Genomic DNA, 20,587 nt, shown 5'->3' with positions numbered 1-20,587 from the left:
GAAGAGGTGGATAGTCTTTGGGAAGGTTGAGGTCAGGGCAGTTCCCATGGGCCAGCCCTTTTCAGGAACTTATTGCCCCGGGCATTGTATTGTTTTTAGTAAACATGTTTTTAGTAAACATTGTCTTATAGCTGCCTACTCCCAGGCCTATGGGGAAGTGGGACTCTGCTCAAGGTCTGGTGTCCCCACAACATGGGTAAAGGGAGAAATAAAAAAAGAAATTAAAGACTTCCTAGAATTCAATGAGAATGAAGACACAACATACCCAAACTTATGGGACACTCTGAAAGCAGTGCTGAGAGGAAAGTTCATAGCACTAAGTGCCCACATGAAGAAACTGGAGAACAGTCACATTAGAGAATTAATAGCACAGCTGAATATTCTAGAACAAAAAGAAGTAAACTCACCCAGGAGGAACAGATGCCAGGAAATAATCAAATTGAGGGCTGAAATCAATCAAGTAGAAACCAGGAAAACATTGAGAAGAATCAATGAAACAAAGAGTTGGTTTTTGAGAAAATCAACAAAATACGCAAACCTCTGTCCAAACTAACAAAAAGACAGAGAAAGAGAATGCTAATTAACAAAATCAGAAATGAAGAGGGGGACATAACAACAGACTCTGAGGAAATCCAGAGAATCATCAAGGCATACTTTGAAAATTTGTACTCCTCAAAATCGAAAATTTAAAGGAAATGGATAATTTCCTGGATATATATCACTTGCCAAAACTAAATCGAGAACAGATAAACAATCTAAACAGACCTATAACCCTTAATGAAATAGAAGCAGTCATCAAAAGTCTCCCAACCAAATAAAGCCCAAGCCCAGATGGCTTCAGTAATTCTACCAGAAATTCAAAGAAGAGCTAATTCCACACAATAAAAGCAGGAGGCTCACTGCCAAACTCTTTTTACGAGGCTACAATTACCTTGGTACCCAAGCCATACAAAGACACAACTAAGAAAGAGAACTACAGACCAATTTCCCTCATGAACATCGAAGCAAAAATACTCAATAAAATACTAGCAAACCAGGATAGTGCCAGTCTGCATTTCCACTGACAGAATCTGGGAAACAGGAAAGAACCTAAGAGATATGCATGGTACCCCAGAGAAGAGGAATGCGGCAAGATCTTCTGAACAGATGGGGAACACGGCGAGGGGTTGGGGGAGTGGGAGCTGGGAAGAAGAGAGGGGGAGAAGAGGAAGAGAGAGTAGATCATGGGGGAACAGGAAGGTTGAGTGAGGAGATAGGATAGGGGGAAGAGGGAATCATAGGTTAGAAGACAGATCAGGCACCAGTGTGACCTCTAGTGATCTAAAGGGATGATCCAATTGGCAAGATAAGCAATAGTGGAGAGATCACCTCGAATCCCCATTCCTGATAATGAACTTGGTGTCTATAACCATCCTGGAACCTTCAGCCAGTGACTGATGGAAGGAGAGGCAAACACCCCCAGTTAAACACTGAACTGAACCCAAGAAACCCAGTGGCAGAGAGAGAGGAGCAATGAGCAAATTGGCCAAGAATGGGCTGGCAAAACCAGCAGAGACAGGTGATCTGAACAGGGGAGAGCTCTTGGACTCCAGACTGACAGCTGGGAGGCCAGCATGGGACTGATCCAGACCCCCTGAATGTGAGAGTCAGTGAGGAGGCCTGGGCAACCTATGGGGCCCTGGGCAGTGGATCAGTGTTTATCCCTGGCATACAAACAGACATCGTGTGTCCATAACACAAAGAGGGATTCTCTCTCAGCCTGGACTCTTAGGGGAGTGCCTGGACCCTGCCCTGAGTGAAATGACAGACTCTGGATATCCCCTATGTGGAAGGAAATGGCGATAGGGTGGGAGGCTGGGGGGAAATGGTGGGGGGGTGCGGGAGGAGGGGAGGGAGAGGGAACTGGGATTGACATGTAAAACAAGCTATCTAAAATTAAAATAATAAAAAAAGAAATGGCCATATGACAGCCAGCATTGAGATGCTAATAACATAAAAAATAGACTTTAAACACACACACACACACACACAAACATACACACAGAACCTCCTACTAAAGTTAAGGGTGGTCCTCTGATAATAATAAAATGTGTCATCTATCAAGAAATGCAGTCATTATGAACATGCATGTACATAACAGAACTCCAAAGTACATGGTAAATAGCCTGAAGAGGAGAATGGGCAGCAGTTGAGACCATCTAAATAGCTAGAACAGTTAAAAAGAGATCACATGAAATTAAAAAAGTGAACACTGTGAACAAACTGACCTAACAGACTTCTGAAGAATATGACCAAACAATGACTAGAGACACTGTTGTCTCCAGCAACTAGAGTGTTTCTCAGGTTCCAGGATAAACCATAATACAAAACTCAGTTCATTTAAAAGACGTAAGCTATAAAATATGCTTTCCAGCACAATGAATGATACCACAGAAAAGAATTTTAGTAAGTTTCTAAGTATGCACCATCCTCTATAACTTCTGTACTAAAAGAAAAAAGTCACTAAGAAAATTCCAAACAATCCTAGAGATGAATCAAGCTGATACCATAACAAGAACAAATGTTTGGATTTCTCTAAAGAAATTCTTTGGGGGGGATTATGCTGTAAATTCACATACTATAAAAGTAATACAATCAATAACCTAACTTCCTATTCTAAGAAATCAGAAAAAGGTCAAAATAAAGGCCAAACAAGGGAAAAGGAGAAAATAACAAGACAAATGAGAAATAGATAAAATATAAAATAGAAATAAAATGGGAAAAACCAATGACCCCCAAATTTGCATCATTGAAAAGCTATTTTTGAAAAGTATAAGTTTGTATACAGTGTCTAAGAAAGTCCTATTATCAGATGAGGCCACCTTTCTTGTTATAGGAGTAATTATACAGAGTACATCACATGTGCCATGGAATCATACTTTTCTGCAAAAGTTTCTCCCTCATTCATGGCCTTCAGAGACAACAGATTTTTTTTCTTACTATGATATACATTTGCTCAGAGACACACACTACAGCCAAAAAAGGTATGATGCCACTGCACCAGCTTGAAATAAACTCAACATTGCACAAAAAACTGATACTGTCAGTCACAGGGCTGGTTAAAAAAGAGCACAACACATAGAAGTAATAGAAGTACCCATTTTACCAGATGTGCTGATCTCAATAGGAACATAATAAATATGAAAAGGGGGATATGATACTTGATAAAGATCATATTTCTATTGCAATATATTCAAAGATATCAAAATGGGTAAAAAGACTGTTAAAGACTGTTTAATCACTTCAAGTGAGTGATTAAAAATAAATATAAATATATATGTATATATGTGTATACATATGGATATATACACACAGATAGATACATAGATAGACAGATAGACATAGATAGGTGACATATAGATATTGATATAACTAGATATAGACAATTGATGTTTGGAATGAAACATTATGCCAAATTGTCAAGAATATAAGACAGAGAAAGAATTTTAAAATCTGAAAGAGAATACATCCACATCACTTTTAAGGGAAATATCTAAGACTACCAGTAGATTTCTAAGAAAGTCAGAACAGGGTAGGTTGGTATGGAATGATATATTTCAAGTCCTAAAGAAAAATAACTGCCAAACAAGGATACTTTACCTAAAATTACTAGAAGGAAAGAGTTTAATTATAATCAGAGCATATGGAAGAAAAAGAGTCAAAATATATAGTACAGTGAAATAAACAGTTTAATATTTGGAAAATGTAGTAAAATTGCCATATCTTATTAAAAGAAATACTCCTAATAATATTAGAGATGAAAAGGGAGATGCTTCAAGCATACTACAGAAATTCAGATCATTACTTTGGAAAACTACATGCTAATTAATTAGAAAAATCTAGAAGAAATGGGTGAACTTTTAAACACAAATTATCTAATTGAATCAAACAACTACAAAACGTAACTAGAATAGTGCTAACAAGAATACATCAGCTATAAAAAGTTTAACAATGATGAGAAGCTCATGACTAGATGGGTTCACTGTTAAATTTGACCTGATTTCTAAAGAAAAGTCAACAGATATGTCTCTCAAACTATCCCAAAAAATTAACAGGATGAGAACTCTTTGTAAGAGATTAGCAGTACTCTGTTGCCCACACCTAACAATGACACACACAAAATTAAACTACAATTCAATGCTATTGATAAACATAGGTTCAAAGATCTTCAAGGTATTATCAAATAGAATTCAATGACATATTGAAAAGATAAAGATGGTTTCAGTCTTGATATGCAAGGACTGTTAATCATACACCAATTAATTTATTATATAAAAGACTGAATATTAAAATGTGATAATATGCAGAAAATAATTCATTGAAATTAAAAATTGATTAATGATAAAATTATTGAACAGTTAGGCATAGAAAGATCATATGTCAGAACATAATAAAGGCCATACACGTCAAACCTACAGTCAACACCATATTGAAGATAAGAGGAAGGCATGACTTACAGTGTTATAATTAACACCCACTGCTTTTACCCAATGTATTACTAGAAGCATTAGACAAGGAATCAGTCAAGAGAAATAAATAAAAGGCATAGAATTAGTAGGGAAAGAGATCAATTTTCCACTGCTTATAGATGTTATGATTGTATACATAGTAAAAGCTAAGGATTTCATCATAACCTAAAAGTAAATTTAATAGACATCTACATAATGATAATGAGTTTGCTATGAAATAAATCACAAAGGCAATCAAATTTAAAGGAGACATATACACACATGCAGAACAACATAGAAATAAACTTAACAAGGTCCTTTACAATGAAAATTACATAACAATGAATAATCTTAAGACACTAGAATTTAGAAAGGTCTTCCATGTTCATGGACTAGAAAATTAATATTGTTAAAATATCATTACTACTCAAAGTGATTTATATATTGAATGCAAATGCATCAAATTAGCAATGATATTCCTTATATAACTAGGAAAACAATCTTAAAATTTGTAAGGAATTCCAAAAGATTCTGAATAGGCAAAGCAATCTTAAATAAAAGAACAAAGCTGGATGTATCATAATATTTTATTTTCAAATATAGTACAAAACCATAGTAACAATAAAGTATTGTATTGGCCCAGGAACAAGGCTCATAGACTAATGAGATGGAAAAGAAGACATAAGACACATACAATGAATTTTCAGCTATCTGAATTTAGGCAAACGTGCCAAAAAAGGCACACTGAAAAAGTGTTGGCCTCTTTTACAAATACTTCTCGGGAAACTGTATACCCTAGGCAAAAGATTAAATCTTGACAACTATCTATCACCTTGTACAAAAAAACAATTTAAAATTGATCAAAAACCTTACACTTTACACCTACTAGAGAAAAGCATAGCTAACTAAACACTTTAAGAATTTGGTAAATGCAATGATTTTCTGTATAAGTCTGCAAAGAACACAGGAAAATTAAGATATTTACAAAGGCTATTACAACATACCAACAAATACCTTTTTGTATGATTAAACTTATGCATTTCAGCAACAGATTTCTCCAATGGGAGAAAATGTGTGCCAGCTATATAAAAAGGGGCTGGTGTCAGAACATATAACCAATAGCAAACAGGGAATCCCATTCAAACTAGGTAAAAGATCTGAATAGACACTTTTCTGGAGAAGAGATAGAAAGTGAACAAAAGAACATAAAACTAGTTAACATTAGTTAAATTAACTGACTTTTAATTCATGGTTCAAACAAAAACAAAGAAGAACACTCACATGGAAGAGAGTATATTATTAAGTAGAAATGCTACGAGTTATTTAATGACAGCAAGTTGGATAAGAAGTAAGCAGAAAGATATTCAGGAGCAAAGTATAACATCATCTGGCAATTTACTCATTAACAGCTTTGTAAAGCAACTATATTTCTATTATTATTGGATATATATTTTCTTTTATTGAAAATAGATTGCTTTCTCATAAAATGTCTCTCTTATTCTTTGGTAATTGCATACATGTATAAATCATCTTCACTGCTCACATCCCCTCCATCTCCTCTTATATCAAACACCCCATATCATCCTCCCAACTTCACATCCTCTTTTTTAATTCACCGAGTTCAGTTTGGGCTGTCCAATGTGGATGCATGTAGGGATATCCACTGGGGAAATGAACAACATACTAATAGCCATGCCTGTGAAGAAGACTGCTTCTCAGTCTCTCAGAACCACCAACTGCCATTAACTCTTCAATGACAGGTAAAACCTTGTATACTTCTCCTTTGTCCAATGTAGAATGCTGTCTGGCTTGATCTCATGCAGGTCTTGTGCAGGCAACCACAGCTGTTGTGAATACATGAGTACAATGACTCTGTCATTTCCCAAAGAGTTTTACAGCAGACCTCCATGACATTTGGCTCTATTTTTCTGTTCCTCTTTCCATGATGTAAAGCTCACAGATGCCCACTTGCAGCTGTGCTCTCATTCTTTGTATTTTTAACAGCTGTGAGTGTCTTTTTCAACCACCATCTTTTATAAAAAGCTTCCCTAATAAGGGAGTAGGTGCTACATAGATCAATGGTTCTAATAATAAGTATTGGGAAGGAGGTTTGATACTATATCTATTTTGCAAAATAATAGTACTTGCTTCATACCTAGGACCTATGATCTCCCTAGTTATGATTCTTGGTCATATGAGTTTTCTCCTGTGGAGCAAGTGTTAAGTCAATTGTGAACCTTTTGGTTCTTGATTACCCTTTTAACATTCATACGAAACAACTGTTTTTAGTAAACTTGCAATCTTAGTATACATAATGTTTTAAAAAAGAAGGAAAATAGAAGAATGATTCCATCTCAGGCTACTATTCTTTGCAATGCTCACATACTAATTTAAATAAGGAATAATGTCGAAGTTCAAACAACTGTTTACCTCTAATCACAGGAAACATCAGTGAAGCACAGTTCTTAACACTTGCACATGAAATCTGACTTTGAGGTCTGGGATGGGGAAGAGCTACAGAATCACCTTAATTCTGGTGCCTATGGAGTGGATGACTAAAATGAGGTGCAGGTCACTGGGTATAGAGAATAGAAGACTTGAAGTGCATGGGCATTGCATCTTGTGCAAAAATTGATCTTATTGTGTAAGATATGGCAGGGTTTAGAGTAGAAAGAAAGACTGTAGGAAAGATTCTATGTTTAACTGTAAGGAAATGGATGAGTAGGAAACACGGATGAATGTGAGGGCAGAAGACTTTAACTGGCAAAGGAACCTGAAAGATGTTGAGAAATTAATAGATAGAGAAACAGTGTAAGAACATTGCCCCTGGCTACAAATAGACTCAGGAGATCACGTGCTTGACTTTCGGTATTCTGTCATTGTGTCAATATTCCTAGGAAGCCATCACCATAGCCAGAAATCTAAGGAAATTCTCTGTTGCCTGGTCTGTCAAAAATTTTAAGACCTAAACAAATAAAGTTTATTTAATTCTCCTTTGATCCATAAAGAAGAAAAAAAAACCAATCACTAAGCAATTGGGTTGACATGACTTTTTTCTTCACATAGGGCATTCAGAGTCCTATATCCACACTGTCATTTGTTGCTTATTGTGTGATAAGTTAATTAAGCAAGCTCTATTTCTTTAAAAAATAATATAAGGGCATTCTTCTGAAATACAAAATGTTTATATATATATATACATACACATGTACAAATGCACTTAGCTATGCATGTATGTATATAAGTGCATATATATACATATGTGTGAGAGTGTGTGTGTTCAGTAATCTTATAGATGAGGCTATTTTTCAAGTTATAAAATTAAACAGGATATATTATACTAGAATAGTTGTCACCATTACTGAGAGATCATATAATGGAGTGATAGAGGTGACAAGTTGAGGAATTTTAGATGAGCCAATCACCCATGTAACTGTTAACTTCAGCTTTGAATTGAAGAACCTTAACAGTTGTTAATTCACATTCATTTGTGTATCTATTTAAAATTATACCCAACATATGAAGCAATCTATAAATTTATTCCTTCAATATTAAACACATAGAATTATATTTACAACATAGATTCATATATTGAGCCCTTAATTTTTCTGGGTTATTTTATAAATGGCTATCTGCTAACTTTAAATTAACTTTCCAGAATATGCACAACACAATAAAGAGTATAAATAGTGATTCTAGGAAAATATAGTCCAAGTTTTATCCTACTTTAATTTCCTCCCATGGGTAAGCTTATTTCCTCTATATCTCTTGACATAACAACCTTTACAACACTAAAAACAGAATCTTAGCACGTTAATCTAACTGAAATGTTCCCCAAGGCCTTTGGATTCCATCAAATAGTTATTTTTATTAAGCCTTGATTATTTACCACCCAGAAGTGTGATTTTTATTATTTGTTAATACCTCAAGTCATAACGAGATGATAGGTTTAATTTGTCATTAATTCTATGGAAAACTGTTGCCCATAGTTTTGTCTCTTGTTCAATTTCAACAATCCCCTGATGCACACACATTGTCATTGTATACACACTCTATTGAGAAGAAACAGAAATGGTTTGACATTTAGGGTTTTTTTTCTCCATTAATTAAATAGAGCACAAGAATCTAGCAACTTTGGAAAAAGCCAAGCTTCTTTTGCTTTAATGTACCCAGAAGATTTCAGATCAATACTTCACATTAACGTTTTAATTGAGAATTAACATCATCGTAATTGGAAGTAGGGATCAGCATCCTGATGTCTACAAGGTGGTTTAGAGAGAAAGGTCATTACACTGCAAGCACAAACATTGGAAAGGAAGACACAAATCATTTGTTTCCTTGGGCAAGGACACACAGTAAACACTTGGATTGGTGGTCAACTGTAATTTGCTTCTGGAGTCAGAAACTGGCAACACTGCACTTAGGATTTATAGCAAAGCACACAGCCATGGTGACTTTGAAAGCAAAGGATAAAAGAATAAAGGAAAAGTTCATTAGTTCTGAAAGAGCTAAGGTGTAAGGACTTTCCCCTCAAAGCACAGAATGTACCTGTCCTCTTCCCAGCATACCCCGTAGCCAGTTGCTGTCCTCAGCATGTTGTATTCCTAAATAAACCCATTTTGCAAAAGTCAAAAACATTTCAGTCTAGGTTCTCAGCAACGTTTTATTATTTGCCTCAAAATTTCTAGTCAATGCATTCCTAGCCTGAATAATATAGACATTTCTTTCTCATTTTGATGAAAATAAACATTCCAAAAATTATATTGTAATTTATTTACTTCCAATACTGGAAATATTCAAGAACTTCTTCAAATTCCCAGAAAAGAGGAAAATGCCTCCTTCCATTATTCACCCTGTCCTCCAGTACCAGCCTAAGGCCCACCACCGCCTCCTCCATTTTCAGGGAACGAGTGTGCTCTTCAGATTGGGCTCCTTGGTGGAGTAAGGAGAATTGATGGGAGGGGCAACTTCTGTAGGAACCATAGCAGGAATCTGCCTTTCCCTTCTTTATTGGAATTGAGAATCTGCACAAGACATGCCCATTGGGCTGTTTCCCTAGGTGTCCCCTGAGCCGAGAGAGGACCCAGTCAGTGAGGCACCCTCAGCTCGGCCCCGCAGACCACAGTCCCCAACCTTCACCCCATTGTCAGTGCAATGCGCAGAATTGGGGCTCAAAGCAGTGACCTCAGCATTACTTTCCACACCCCGTGAGTCCAAAACTCCCTTCCTTGTCCTGGAGGAAGGGCTCTTGTGGAAGCAGAGTTTGAAAAGTCCCAGCACTGTCATGGTCAAGATCACCAGCACTATTACTGCTATGCTCACAAGTATGAAGACCACGGTGGAGGAGGAGTCGAACGTCGGGGAAACAGAAGGGGAAGAAGTATAGTTCAATGTAGGGATCACGCTTCCTGATGGCCTTGCGGTGACTTTTGGCTTGGGTTGTGGGGACTTTTCAACGGTAGGTAAAGTACTCTGTGTCCCCCACTGAAGAATCTCGGGAAGAGAAGTCGCAAAACTGTCTTGTCCGGTGACCTGGGGCATCTCTCCTAACTTCTCATGCACCTTGCCCAGCCATGTTCTGTTTGTCACTGGACTGGTTGGAGTGGCTGATACATGCCTCACGGGCAGCTTGGTCCCTGCAAGGGTTGGCTGTCCTTCCCCTTGGGCCTCACAAGAGCGTCTGTCCTTCCCCAGTTCAAAGCCTGGGACACATTCACAGGCGAAGCCTCCCAAGTGGTCTAGGCAGTCGGGGAGCTCCACGCACTTGCCAGCACGAAGGTACCTCCCAGAGCAGGAGCAGAGCAGAGCCCCAGGGAAAAGCCCATCCCAGCGTGCGCTAGTCTCTTCCTGGATGCAGGTGGCTGAGACGGAGAGGTTCCCCCCGGGACATATCACACTCACCTCGGTCCCAGGAGGGCTGAAGTCCAGCGCGGAGCTACTCAGCCGGAAGGGAGCTCGGAAACTTAAGTTAGAGGCAGCTCCTGGGCGTGGTGCGGGGCACAGGGCTTCAAACTGATACTTGCACAGATAGCCATTAGCACGCAGGTGACAGCGCATCTCCTTCCAGCCAGCAGGCTCCACTCCTCGGGTGACCTGGAGCCCCGCGCACTTTCGCACAGTGCAAGAAAGTTGTGGCTCCTCTACCCAAGGCAGTGTGTTGTCCTCCGACTCTCTTCCGTCCGGGGACAGCCAGGAGAAACCCCTCAAAGGCTCTCTCTCGAGGGTACACTGGGAACGGCCACGCTCCAGAGCCACCCAGAACAGAAAGTCCTTGGAGCCTCCACCAGGCCCGGGACCTGCGCGCAGGAGCGCCAGCACCGCACGTAGCTCGGAGCCCGAGTGCACGGTGCTGAGAGTCCCACCGCGCAAGCTGCAGGCCTCCTCGGCTGCCCGCCGCTTGATGGTAGCATGGTGCAGGCTGTAACAAGCCCCCGAGGCTGAACAGGCAGCGCGATCTGCAGTGGGATGCTCGCTACTCCCCGGCCCGGGCCAGAAAGCAGGACAGAGGAGGCACAGGGCAAGCGCCGGCCTCATCCTGGAAACTCGGGGTGCACAACTGTTCCCAAGTCTCTGGCTTGTCCGAAGGAACCAAGCTGTCTCTGGAGTCACCGCCCTCTACAGCCCTTTCTACCACCATGTGTGCCCTCCCCTCTCCTGAACCCTCATACCCCGGCAGCCAAAAGTCCCCACCAGACTCCCTTGTCCAACTGCTTCCCCTAGGCCGTGACAGGAAATGTGTCCAGAGCTCTGCCAGACTCCGTGTGGCCCTGATTTATTCAGGGGTCAGGCACACAGCTGGCGCCTCAGCCCTGGGGAACACACTGGGCCAACCATGGTAAAATGCCCCGCTTAGATAAGCAAGAGAAAAGAAAAGTTGCCACTGAGACCAAGTGAGTCTCTTTCTTTGCTCAAGGCTTATCTGGACTTTGGATCTCAGAATGCAGTGATGATCGATCTTGGCAGGAAGGACCCTAGCAGAGGAACTCGCCTGTGACCATAGCCCACACCCGTCCATTGTGTTTGTGTCCGGGACTGTGGAGTTGGCGTCAGTATGATTTGTAGTCTGTTCCAGGCTTGGGGAGGTTTCCTGAGCAAGGAAGGGATCTTGTGAGAAATGTTCATGCCTCTTTCTAAGCTCGAGGCCTCACTGTTAAACCACTGATGTCAACGGGTTCTCATTCTTTACCAAGTCAGAAGAAACCCAGTGCTGATAATTGCCAGTCAAAGATTCCAAATTTCCTTTGGGATTTTCCAGAGGAAACCGCTCCTCTGGTCAGCACTTGCCTTAAAAGTTTAGTTTTTCACTTCTTTTGTTTATCTTTAAAATACCTATGTTGGTTGATGGGGTGCGGTGGGATTTACACGGAAGTGACAAATAGCTAGCTTATTAAGCTTCCTCATCACTAAATGGGCTCAAAACTTCTTCAGGCTAATAGGTTATATGAAAATGAATTCAAGGTCTTATTAAAGGCAAGGACAACTGTGTGTGATTTTAACCTTGAATTATATAAACATCATTGCTCCCATAATTGCCATTTTTTAGAGAAGAAAAATGTAGAAGGACCATATAGCTCAAAAAAACTTTTTTAAAATAAATTATTCTATTACAAAACCACATTCTACAATGGAAAATAATACTCTATAATTGAGAGACATTGAATCAGTCAGGTTCCAGTGGCTGTTTTAATGTACACATCAGTTCAGTTGGAAGCTGGTGAGAGTTAAAGAAACAAAAGTTTGAAAGAAAGGTTAAAGTCAGCATACGAATGTCTTTTATATTTGCAGCAATGTAGAGAGCTGTGTACAGCTTTATAAAATGTGCTGTTTATCTGGCAAATGCCCTGTACTTAGAAACAGACAGACTTTCAGCTTAGCTCTTTGAAAGCTGCACCCTGCTTCTAAATTGTCTGCAATCAGTGTGAAAGTTGTCATCTCTATGGCGCCCGATACGCCTTTTGATGTACATCTAATGCATCCCAACGGCTGTTTATGCTAACAAGATGCAAGAAGGAAGATGTCAAGATAATATCTGTATGCTCCCTTCTTATTTTTGTCATTACTGTCTCACTTCTGGGAACTCCATGTATCCCACGAGAAGACAGCAGACAGGAGGAATCAAGCTACCCTGCTCTTGCTAGCTGAGATTTACACATATTTTTCTCCTAGCCTTTCTGTTTCCCAATTTAAAGGATATTCCCTAGTTCTTCTTTCTAATGTCTCAGACATACAAACAGGACTTTGCATTTACATTAAGTAATGGTGTCTTATAAGAAATATGAAAAATCAGAAAATCGAATTCAGTGAATTTCTATAATGCTTAATCACCTGTATCAGTTCTATATGTTTTTGCACTCTCATGACGGTGAACTGGAAAAAGCGTTCTTAGACATTTTGAAAAGTCACCTGGCATGAGAACTGTTATAGAATAAGCAAGAGTAGATAACTGGAATCTTTGTGAATGCACACTCTCACTTTATGGCATTCTATGTAGTGGGATATTAAATGAGGGGAACAAACTGGCCATAATGATTGTGTATCGTAGCTCTGGTCATGCGTGAAAGAATGCGAGAGAATTAGGGGGGAAATCACCCAAAAGTAAGATGTATGTAATTTTAATTAATTACTTATTATTTACATACAACTAACATGTTTCAAAATGTATAGTATACCTGAAATAATGAATAGAAAGTTTTTATTTTTCAACCATATTAGTATCATGGTCCCTCCACCAGAGTTCAAATACTTGAGTTGAGTAATAGGTTGGTGTGTGTGTGTGTCTGTCTGTCCGTGGGTCTGTGTTTATGTGCACATATGTGTGGCCAAGAGGAATTCCTGAACCCATAACAGAATATTTGTAAAAGATATTTCTATTGTGATGTTATTATTATATTTTTAAGTTAGAAACAAGGTTGTTTCACATGTCAATCCCAGATCCCTCTCCCTCCCTTACTCCCCGCCCATCCCTCCAGGTCCCCCAGTCCCCCACCAAATCTCCACTCCGATCCACAGGGAGGGTGAGGCCCTCCATGGTGGATCTCCAGTGACTGTCATTTCATCCAGGGCAGGACCTAGGCCCTCCCCCAAGAGTCCCGGCTGAGAGAGCATCCCATATTGTGGCATGGGAACTCAAAGTCTACTTGTACCCCAGGGATAAATACTGCCCAAGGCCCCATAAGTTTACCTAGGCCTCCTTACTGACACCCACATTCAGAGGGTCTAGGTCAGTTCCTTGCTTTCCACACAGCCATCAATCTGGGGTCCAAGAGCTCCCCCTTGTTCAGGTCAACTGTTTCTGTGGGTTAAACCTGCTCTGTCTTAACTCCTTTGCTCATCAGTTCTCCCTTTCTGACACTGGATTCCAGGAGTTCAGTTCAGTGTTTGTTTGTGGGTATCTGCCTCTGCTTTCATTAGTCGCTGGAAGGAAGAGGATGGATCCAACAGCCTGGTGTTTTAATGGGGTGTGGTATTAGAGTTTTAAGTGTTGTTTTAGATAGTGACTTTGTGGATGACCACTAGGTCCTTAAAAATAATCAGTGGCCAAATAAACAAAAGTGGCTATATTTTTGTAAATGATAGATGAATGACATTACCAAGAGTGCCAGGGTCTCAAATTATAAAGATGAAATAAAATTGTTGGCCATATCTTCAAAAAGTATTTTAACTTATTGTCTTTTAACCCCATAGTTTTACAGGTAAGCACTTCAAAATTGGAGTTATACATAATTTGAAAGGCACAATAATTAAATTATTCTCTTCTATTTATTATTTTTAAATTATTTATTATTTTAAAATTGAGAAGTTTTTAATTTATACTTTCATGTATTACATCCCACTGCACTTTCCCCTCCCCCAAGTCACCTCATCCCCCAATCCATTCCTCCTCTGTTTCTGTTCAGAAAAAGGCAGGCTTCCCATGGATACCAGCCAAATACAGAACATCAAGTTGCAGTGAGACCAGGCATCCCCTATCCTATTAAGGCTGGGCAAGGCAACCCAGTAGCAGGAAAGGATTCTCAAAACAAGCAACAGAGTCAGAGACAGCCCCAGCTCCCACTGTTAGGAGTCTCACAAGAAAAGCAGTGGTATATATATATATATATATATATATATATATATATATATATATATATATATATATGACCTAGGTCAGTCTCCTGCAGGCTCCCTAGTTGCGTGGTCAGTCTCTGTGAGCCCCTATAAGACCATGTTGGTTGATTCTGTGGGTTTTCTTGTGGTGTCCTTGACCCCTCTTGCTTCTACAATCTTTCCTCTCCCTCTTCCACAGGATTCCCCTATTGTTTGGTTGTGTGTTTCTGCATCTGTTTCTATCAGTTGCTAGATGAAGCCTCTCTAATGACGATTATGGTAGGCCCTTGTCTGTGAATATTGCAGATGTTGACTTTTTTTCCCTTCTGGGCTATCCAGCCTCTAGTTCTTGGCCCTTCTGGCTGTGTTAGATGTCATTTATTTAATATCTGAGTAACATTCCATTGTGTAAATGTGCCACATTTTCTTTATTCATTCTTCACTTAGGTTGTTTCCAGTTTCTGGCTACTATGAATAAAGCCACCATGAATATAGTTGAGCAAGTTTCCCTGTGGTAGGATGTAGAGTTCTTAGTATATACACCCAGGAATTATAATCCCCAATTTTCTGAAAAAAAACCCACCATATTTATTTCCAAAGTGGCCATATAAGCTTGCACTCCCACCAGCAATGGAGAAGTGTTCCACTTGCTCCACGTCCTCTCCAGCTTGAGCTGTCACTTGTGGTTTTGATCTTACCAATTCTGACAGGTGTTGACTGTCTCTTTAAGTGCTTCTCTTGACCATTTGAGACTCCTTTTTTGAGATTTTTTTGTTTTGCTTTGTATCCAATTTCAAATCAGATTATTTGGTTTCTTGATGTCTAGTTTCTTGAATTCTTTATATATTTTAGAAATTAGCCCTCTGTCTGATGTGGGGGTTGATGAAGATCTTTTCCCCTTCTCTAGGCTGCTTCATGTCCTACTGACAGCATCCTTTGCCTTACAGAAGATTTTTCACCTTCATGAGTCCAATTTATTTATTGTTGATCATAGTGCTTGTGCTATTAGTGTTCTGTTTGGAACGTCATCTCCTATGACAGTTCTTTCAAGGCTATTCCCTACTTTCTCTTCTATCAGGATCAGTGTGTCTGGTTGTATGTTGAGGTCTTTGATTCACTTGGACTTGAGTTTTGTGCAGAGTGATAGTGATAAATATGGATCTATTTGCATTCTTCTACAACATGCCATCATCCATTTAGACCAGCACCATTTGTTGAAGATGCTTTCTTTTTTCTCTTGTATGGCTTTTTCCTCCTTATCAAAACTCAGATGTTCATAGGTATGTGGATTTATGTCTGGGTCTTCAATTCTATTCCATCAATCAACCCATCTGTTTTTATGTCAATACCATGCAGTTTTTATCACTATAGCTCTGTAGTAGAGCATGAAGTCAGTGATGGTTATACTTCTGAAATTTTTACTTATGTGTACAGGTGTATGTCTCTGGGAAAGAAGAACATGCGTGCATGTGAGTATGGGTGTCAGGGAAGGCTATAAGAGGGTGTCAGATTCTCTGGAACTTGAATTACAGGTGTTTGTGAGTCACCACACAGATAAAAAAAATTTCACAGAAGATATTAAAGACCTTATCATTCTATCAGTGAAGCAGCCTATTCAGAAGCTAATCTACAGAACCAAGAGTTATGATGATAGTGACTTAATTACTTCTCTATTGCTGTGATAAGACATCATGAACAAGGAAACATACAGAAAAAACAGTTTTTTTGAAGCTCATCATTTCAGAGTAATGAACATCATGTTTAGTAGCATGGCAACAAGTAGATGAACATGGAACTGGAGCAGTAATTGAGAGGTCACATCCTTCCAAATGCAGGAACGATAGATAGATGAGAGAGAGAGAGAGAGAGACAGAGACAGAGACAGAGACAGAGACGCAGAGAGACAGAGACAGAGACACAGAGAGAGACAGAGAGATACAGAGACAGAGACAGAGAGACGAGAGGAGAGAGGGACTGGGTATGAATTTTTGAAACCTTAAAGCCCATCCCCAGCGGCACACCTCCTCTAACACCTCACAAGCCTTCTCAAACAGTTCTATCACCTGAGTACCAAGTGATGAAACATATGAGCACATGAAGGTCAATCACATTCAGAAAACCATAAATAAATATATAGACTTTTAGAATTGGATTGGACTTTAGAAAAATGATCCTTTCCACTAGACATGCTGTAAATGTTCTCTGTTCTAAAGACTCTTAAAATTCAGATCTGTATATCTTGGTGTTCTTCAAGACCTAATCCTAGGTCTTCTCCTTTAGTGGACATTCTTTTCCCCCAGGTAATCTTGTGTAATGCCATGTCATGGTATGATATCATCATTATGCTAAAGATGTCCACACATATATGTATACCCCATTTTCACAATATGTCCTTTACCTACTTATATGTTCCAACTGGAATGTTTGATAGAAAAAGATAAAAAAGTCAATATAAGATGTATACTTATAGTGAATCTGCTCTACCCTTTTGGAAGATAAAATTCAATACAGTATGTACCAGGATAAGCTGGGATACTGACAATTTATTATCCTTCAATTGATAAATTAAGGGTTTAGGAGCCATTGATATTTCCAGTAATCCCTTAGGGCAAGTCAAGAAAACATTGGTGTCTCAGAACACTTGTGGGTAGAGGTGATTCAAAAGAGTGTTCTGAGACACATTTGGGCAAGAGTATATATGATAGGTTATTTTGAAGACATTTATGGACATTGATACTCCTGAGTGGGTGTCCTATAGACATCTGTGGACATGAATACATCTGAGTAGGGTCCTGAAGACATCTGTGGTCAAAGGAATATAAGGAGCATTCACTTTGAATGTTTGACAGGTGAATGTTTGAAAAATTAAAATTTCAATGACAATTGCAGTATCCTGTAACACTCCCATGATTTTTGCTTCAGGTGTTTGCATAAACACCCCTTTTCTTATGCCCGAGCTAGATATAAGGACTGTTGTTTCTTTGACTTGTTCATCCCTGTTGTGTTTTTCATTGTATTGTCATACATATAAGCATATAATAAGTTATTTCTGTGATTCATACATATCCTTCAATATCTTGCTGTTAAAGTGCTAGCAATATTAGTAGTAAAGGTCACACATTAGAAAAGTATAATCTTAGCCTCAACCCTGACACACTAAGGTAGAATTGCAATATAGACCGATTCCTCGTGTGGTTTGCATCTCCATTAATAGTTTATGCAACACTGCTCTACCAGACAATATTTTTGTGGATTGTAGCGGTCGTCTTACTTTAGGTAACAAACAATGTAGGTGGGCCATAATTAACACTCAAGTAATAAGTTTAAAAAACCCTATATGTGTATGGCCAGGTATGCACAGTGTGCATGTAGGCAGGCGCATATTAATACATATGGAGACAGACACAGTTTGTAAAATGTAACTAAACAAAGAAACAGAATGAACATTTAGGAAGATCGACATACAGTGTGTAAACATAGATAGGCAGACACATGTGAAGCATACATACGGACTGACATACACCTACGCAGTACATACATATGGTTAAATGTAAGTGACGGAAAACTCCTGTGTGCTGACAGTTGGACATCAGAACTTTTCTAGTTTTGTGTCAAGTATAAGATCAAATTCCATGGGAGCAGCAGTCTTCCTGGGTCCTTTGGTAAAGACTTTTCCTAACAAATTGATTGCAAGTGCTGTTTTGGGATTTTACTGACAAATGGTTTTCATAACACAACTGGCAGAATTTTTTTATTTAGGTTTTTGGACAGTTCACCATGTCTGATCCAGCTGTACCTTGGATATGATTTATTCTAGGAGGTTTTATGTGCTAACTATGCTTGATAATCAAGGCATGCCTTAGGACCCAAAGCAAGCTCTTTTTATTGGTGCCTGCACAATTTCCACTTCACAGAGCTGGAAAAAGGAGAGAAAAAAATCACAACTACTTATTAGAAATCCTATTAGGCTTATCTGCTATCACTTTGTAAGTAGCAGGGATAATCAGCAGTTCCCTAGCATTTACCTTGTAGAGCCAGTGGAACATGGCAATTACTATTAGCTAGGCTTAATAGGTGGTTCCTTTTAAGGCTTATTCTTCTGAAAGCTCACACATCCTGCACAACAGAATCTATATTGGTTTCCTCTTCATGACATGTGATTTATTCTCACTATTATAAAGCATTATAAATCTGATACAGTCAAGGGATTTCTGGTTGACCTTCACATTTAGCTTCAAGAAGTTTTGTTTTCCAGCAGAAATGATTTAGGAAAATGTAGCCAATCAAATTTGAGGCCATGTATCTTTTTGCTGTACTACCACCTTTTTGGTATTGAAGTTACATAACATGATATTATTTATAGCAATGGAGAGAAAAGAAAAAAAACCAACATCCAAAATATACTGTAGTTTTGGTACACAGATGTCTATCTAATAAAAACTGAAGGTCTTTATTATCAAAATTTTTGGAATTATAGTGGTTCCACTGAGGGTTTGACTTTGAAGTTCATTGTTAAACTGGAATACTTTCAACTGATTCTCTTCCAGTGCTTCACAGTATTTCACGATCTTGAAGGTATTTCAAACAAATTATGATTTGGTAATGACCTTTCTATGGCTATTCTTTATATGACCTGACAAGTGCTAACGGGGAGTTTGAATTAACAGTTGTCTCAAGCTTCTGAGGTTTCCTGTTACTAATTTGACAACGTGGCTCTGAGTCACAGCAGATCAATGGAGAAAGCAAGTAGAGTTTTTAGGAATTGAACCTGTGACTGAAACATTTTTGGAATGACTCCTAAATATGTAGTCAGGATGGGCGTCAGGTGGAACAGGCAGAGTATATGGTCTCTTGCATGCTTTGGGTTGTCAACCCGTGAACACTCACAGCACTCATCCCTGCTCACTCATTCTGGATTGTCGCTGAGGAGAGCAGTGAAGAATGTAGCAGTTAGCATAGGTTAGCACAGAGGCTTCACCAGTGCATACAGAGACCCTATCTCTCTTTGTGGTTCAGGGAATAAGGGCATTATCGTATCCTTTTGCTGAAAGAATATGATTTTACTGCACCTCAGTAGAAGAGCAGGACTTTGACCTCAGCAGGAAAGGAGGCAGCTCATTCCTCTCTTCTCCTCCCTTCACTGCCATGGATGCCTGTCTTGATGTAAAGATACAAGGTGGAGGATTATCATTTTGGTGGTACACTGGAACAATAATTCTTTGAAAGGCACTTCTGCCCCTTCATATTTTTATTTTCTTTTTCTTTTATTTAAAATAGACTCTTTTGTCATACAATATAGTTCCCCTTCTTCTATTCTTCCCATTTTCCCCCTACTTCCCCTCCCACCAAATCCACTCCCCTTCTGTCTCTCACTGGAAAAGAACAGGTTTCTAAGAGAAAACAACCAAACATGACAACATAAAATAGAATAATATGGAGCAAAAACTTTCATATTGAATTTGGACAAGGCAACCCAACAGGAGGAAATCAGTCTCAAGAGCAGGCAAAGGGGTCAGAGACACACTCGTTCTCATAGTTAGGCATCTCATAAAAATACTAAGCTAACAGCTGCAATACATGCACAGAGAACCTAGTGCAGACCCAAGTAGGCCCCGTGCTTGCTACTTCAGTCTCTGTGAGCTCATAAGAGCCTTCCTTATTTGATTCAGAGTGGCATGTTCTCCTGGTGTCCTCCATCCCTCTAATTCTAACAATCTTTCTACTTCCTCTTCCATGGGATTCCCTGAACTCTGAGGGGAGGGATTTGATGAAAACCTCCAAATTACACTCTCCACATGCTTTCCATTTGTGAGTCTGTCTGTATCTGTTCCCATCTGCTGCTGGAGGAAACCTCTCTGATGATGACTGGATAAGGCACTGACCTATGAGGATAGCAGAATATCATTAGGAATCATTTCATTGGGTTTTTTGTGTTTGGTTTTTGTTTAGTTTTGCCCTAGGTTTCTGGGCTATGTGGTCTCTGGTTCTTGGTTACTCAAGCCATGCCAGATGTA

General features: G+C 39.2%; 1 protein-coding gene across 1 annotated transcript; it reads right to left on the bottom strand.

Moving 5' to 3' along the window:
- Positions 1-5,056: 5,056 nt before the first annotated feature.
- Clec14a (C-type lectin domain containing 14A) lies at positions 5,057-11,348 on the bottom strand. Its single transcript, XM_005080533.4, has one exon. The coding sequence runs from the start codon at positions 11,019-11,021 to the stop codon at positions 9,543-9,545; it is 1,479 nt and encodes a 492-aa protein (XP_005080590.1). The 5' UTR covers positions 11,022-11,348; the 3' UTR covers positions 5,057-9,542.
- Between the last annotated feature and the right edge of the window lie 9,239 nt (positions 11,349-20,587).

Source organism: Mesocricetus auratus, unplaced genomic scaffold (assembly GCF_017639785.1).
Source record: "Mesocricetus auratus isolate SY011 unplaced genomic scaffold, BCM_Maur_2.0 Super-Scaffold_15014, whole genome shotgun sequence".
Lineage (NCBI taxonomy): Eukaryota > Metazoa > Chordata > Mammalia > Rodentia > Cricetidae > Mesocricetus > Mesocricetus auratus.
This window is presented reverse-complemented; position numbering and strand designations above follow the sequence as displayed.

Bases quoted from the DNA above. Each gene is read 5' to 3' on its own strand.
- Clec14a (XM_005080533.4), bottom strand. From the start codon at position 11,021: ATGAGGCCGGCGCTTGCCCTGTGCCTCCTCTGTCCTGCTTTCTGGCCC.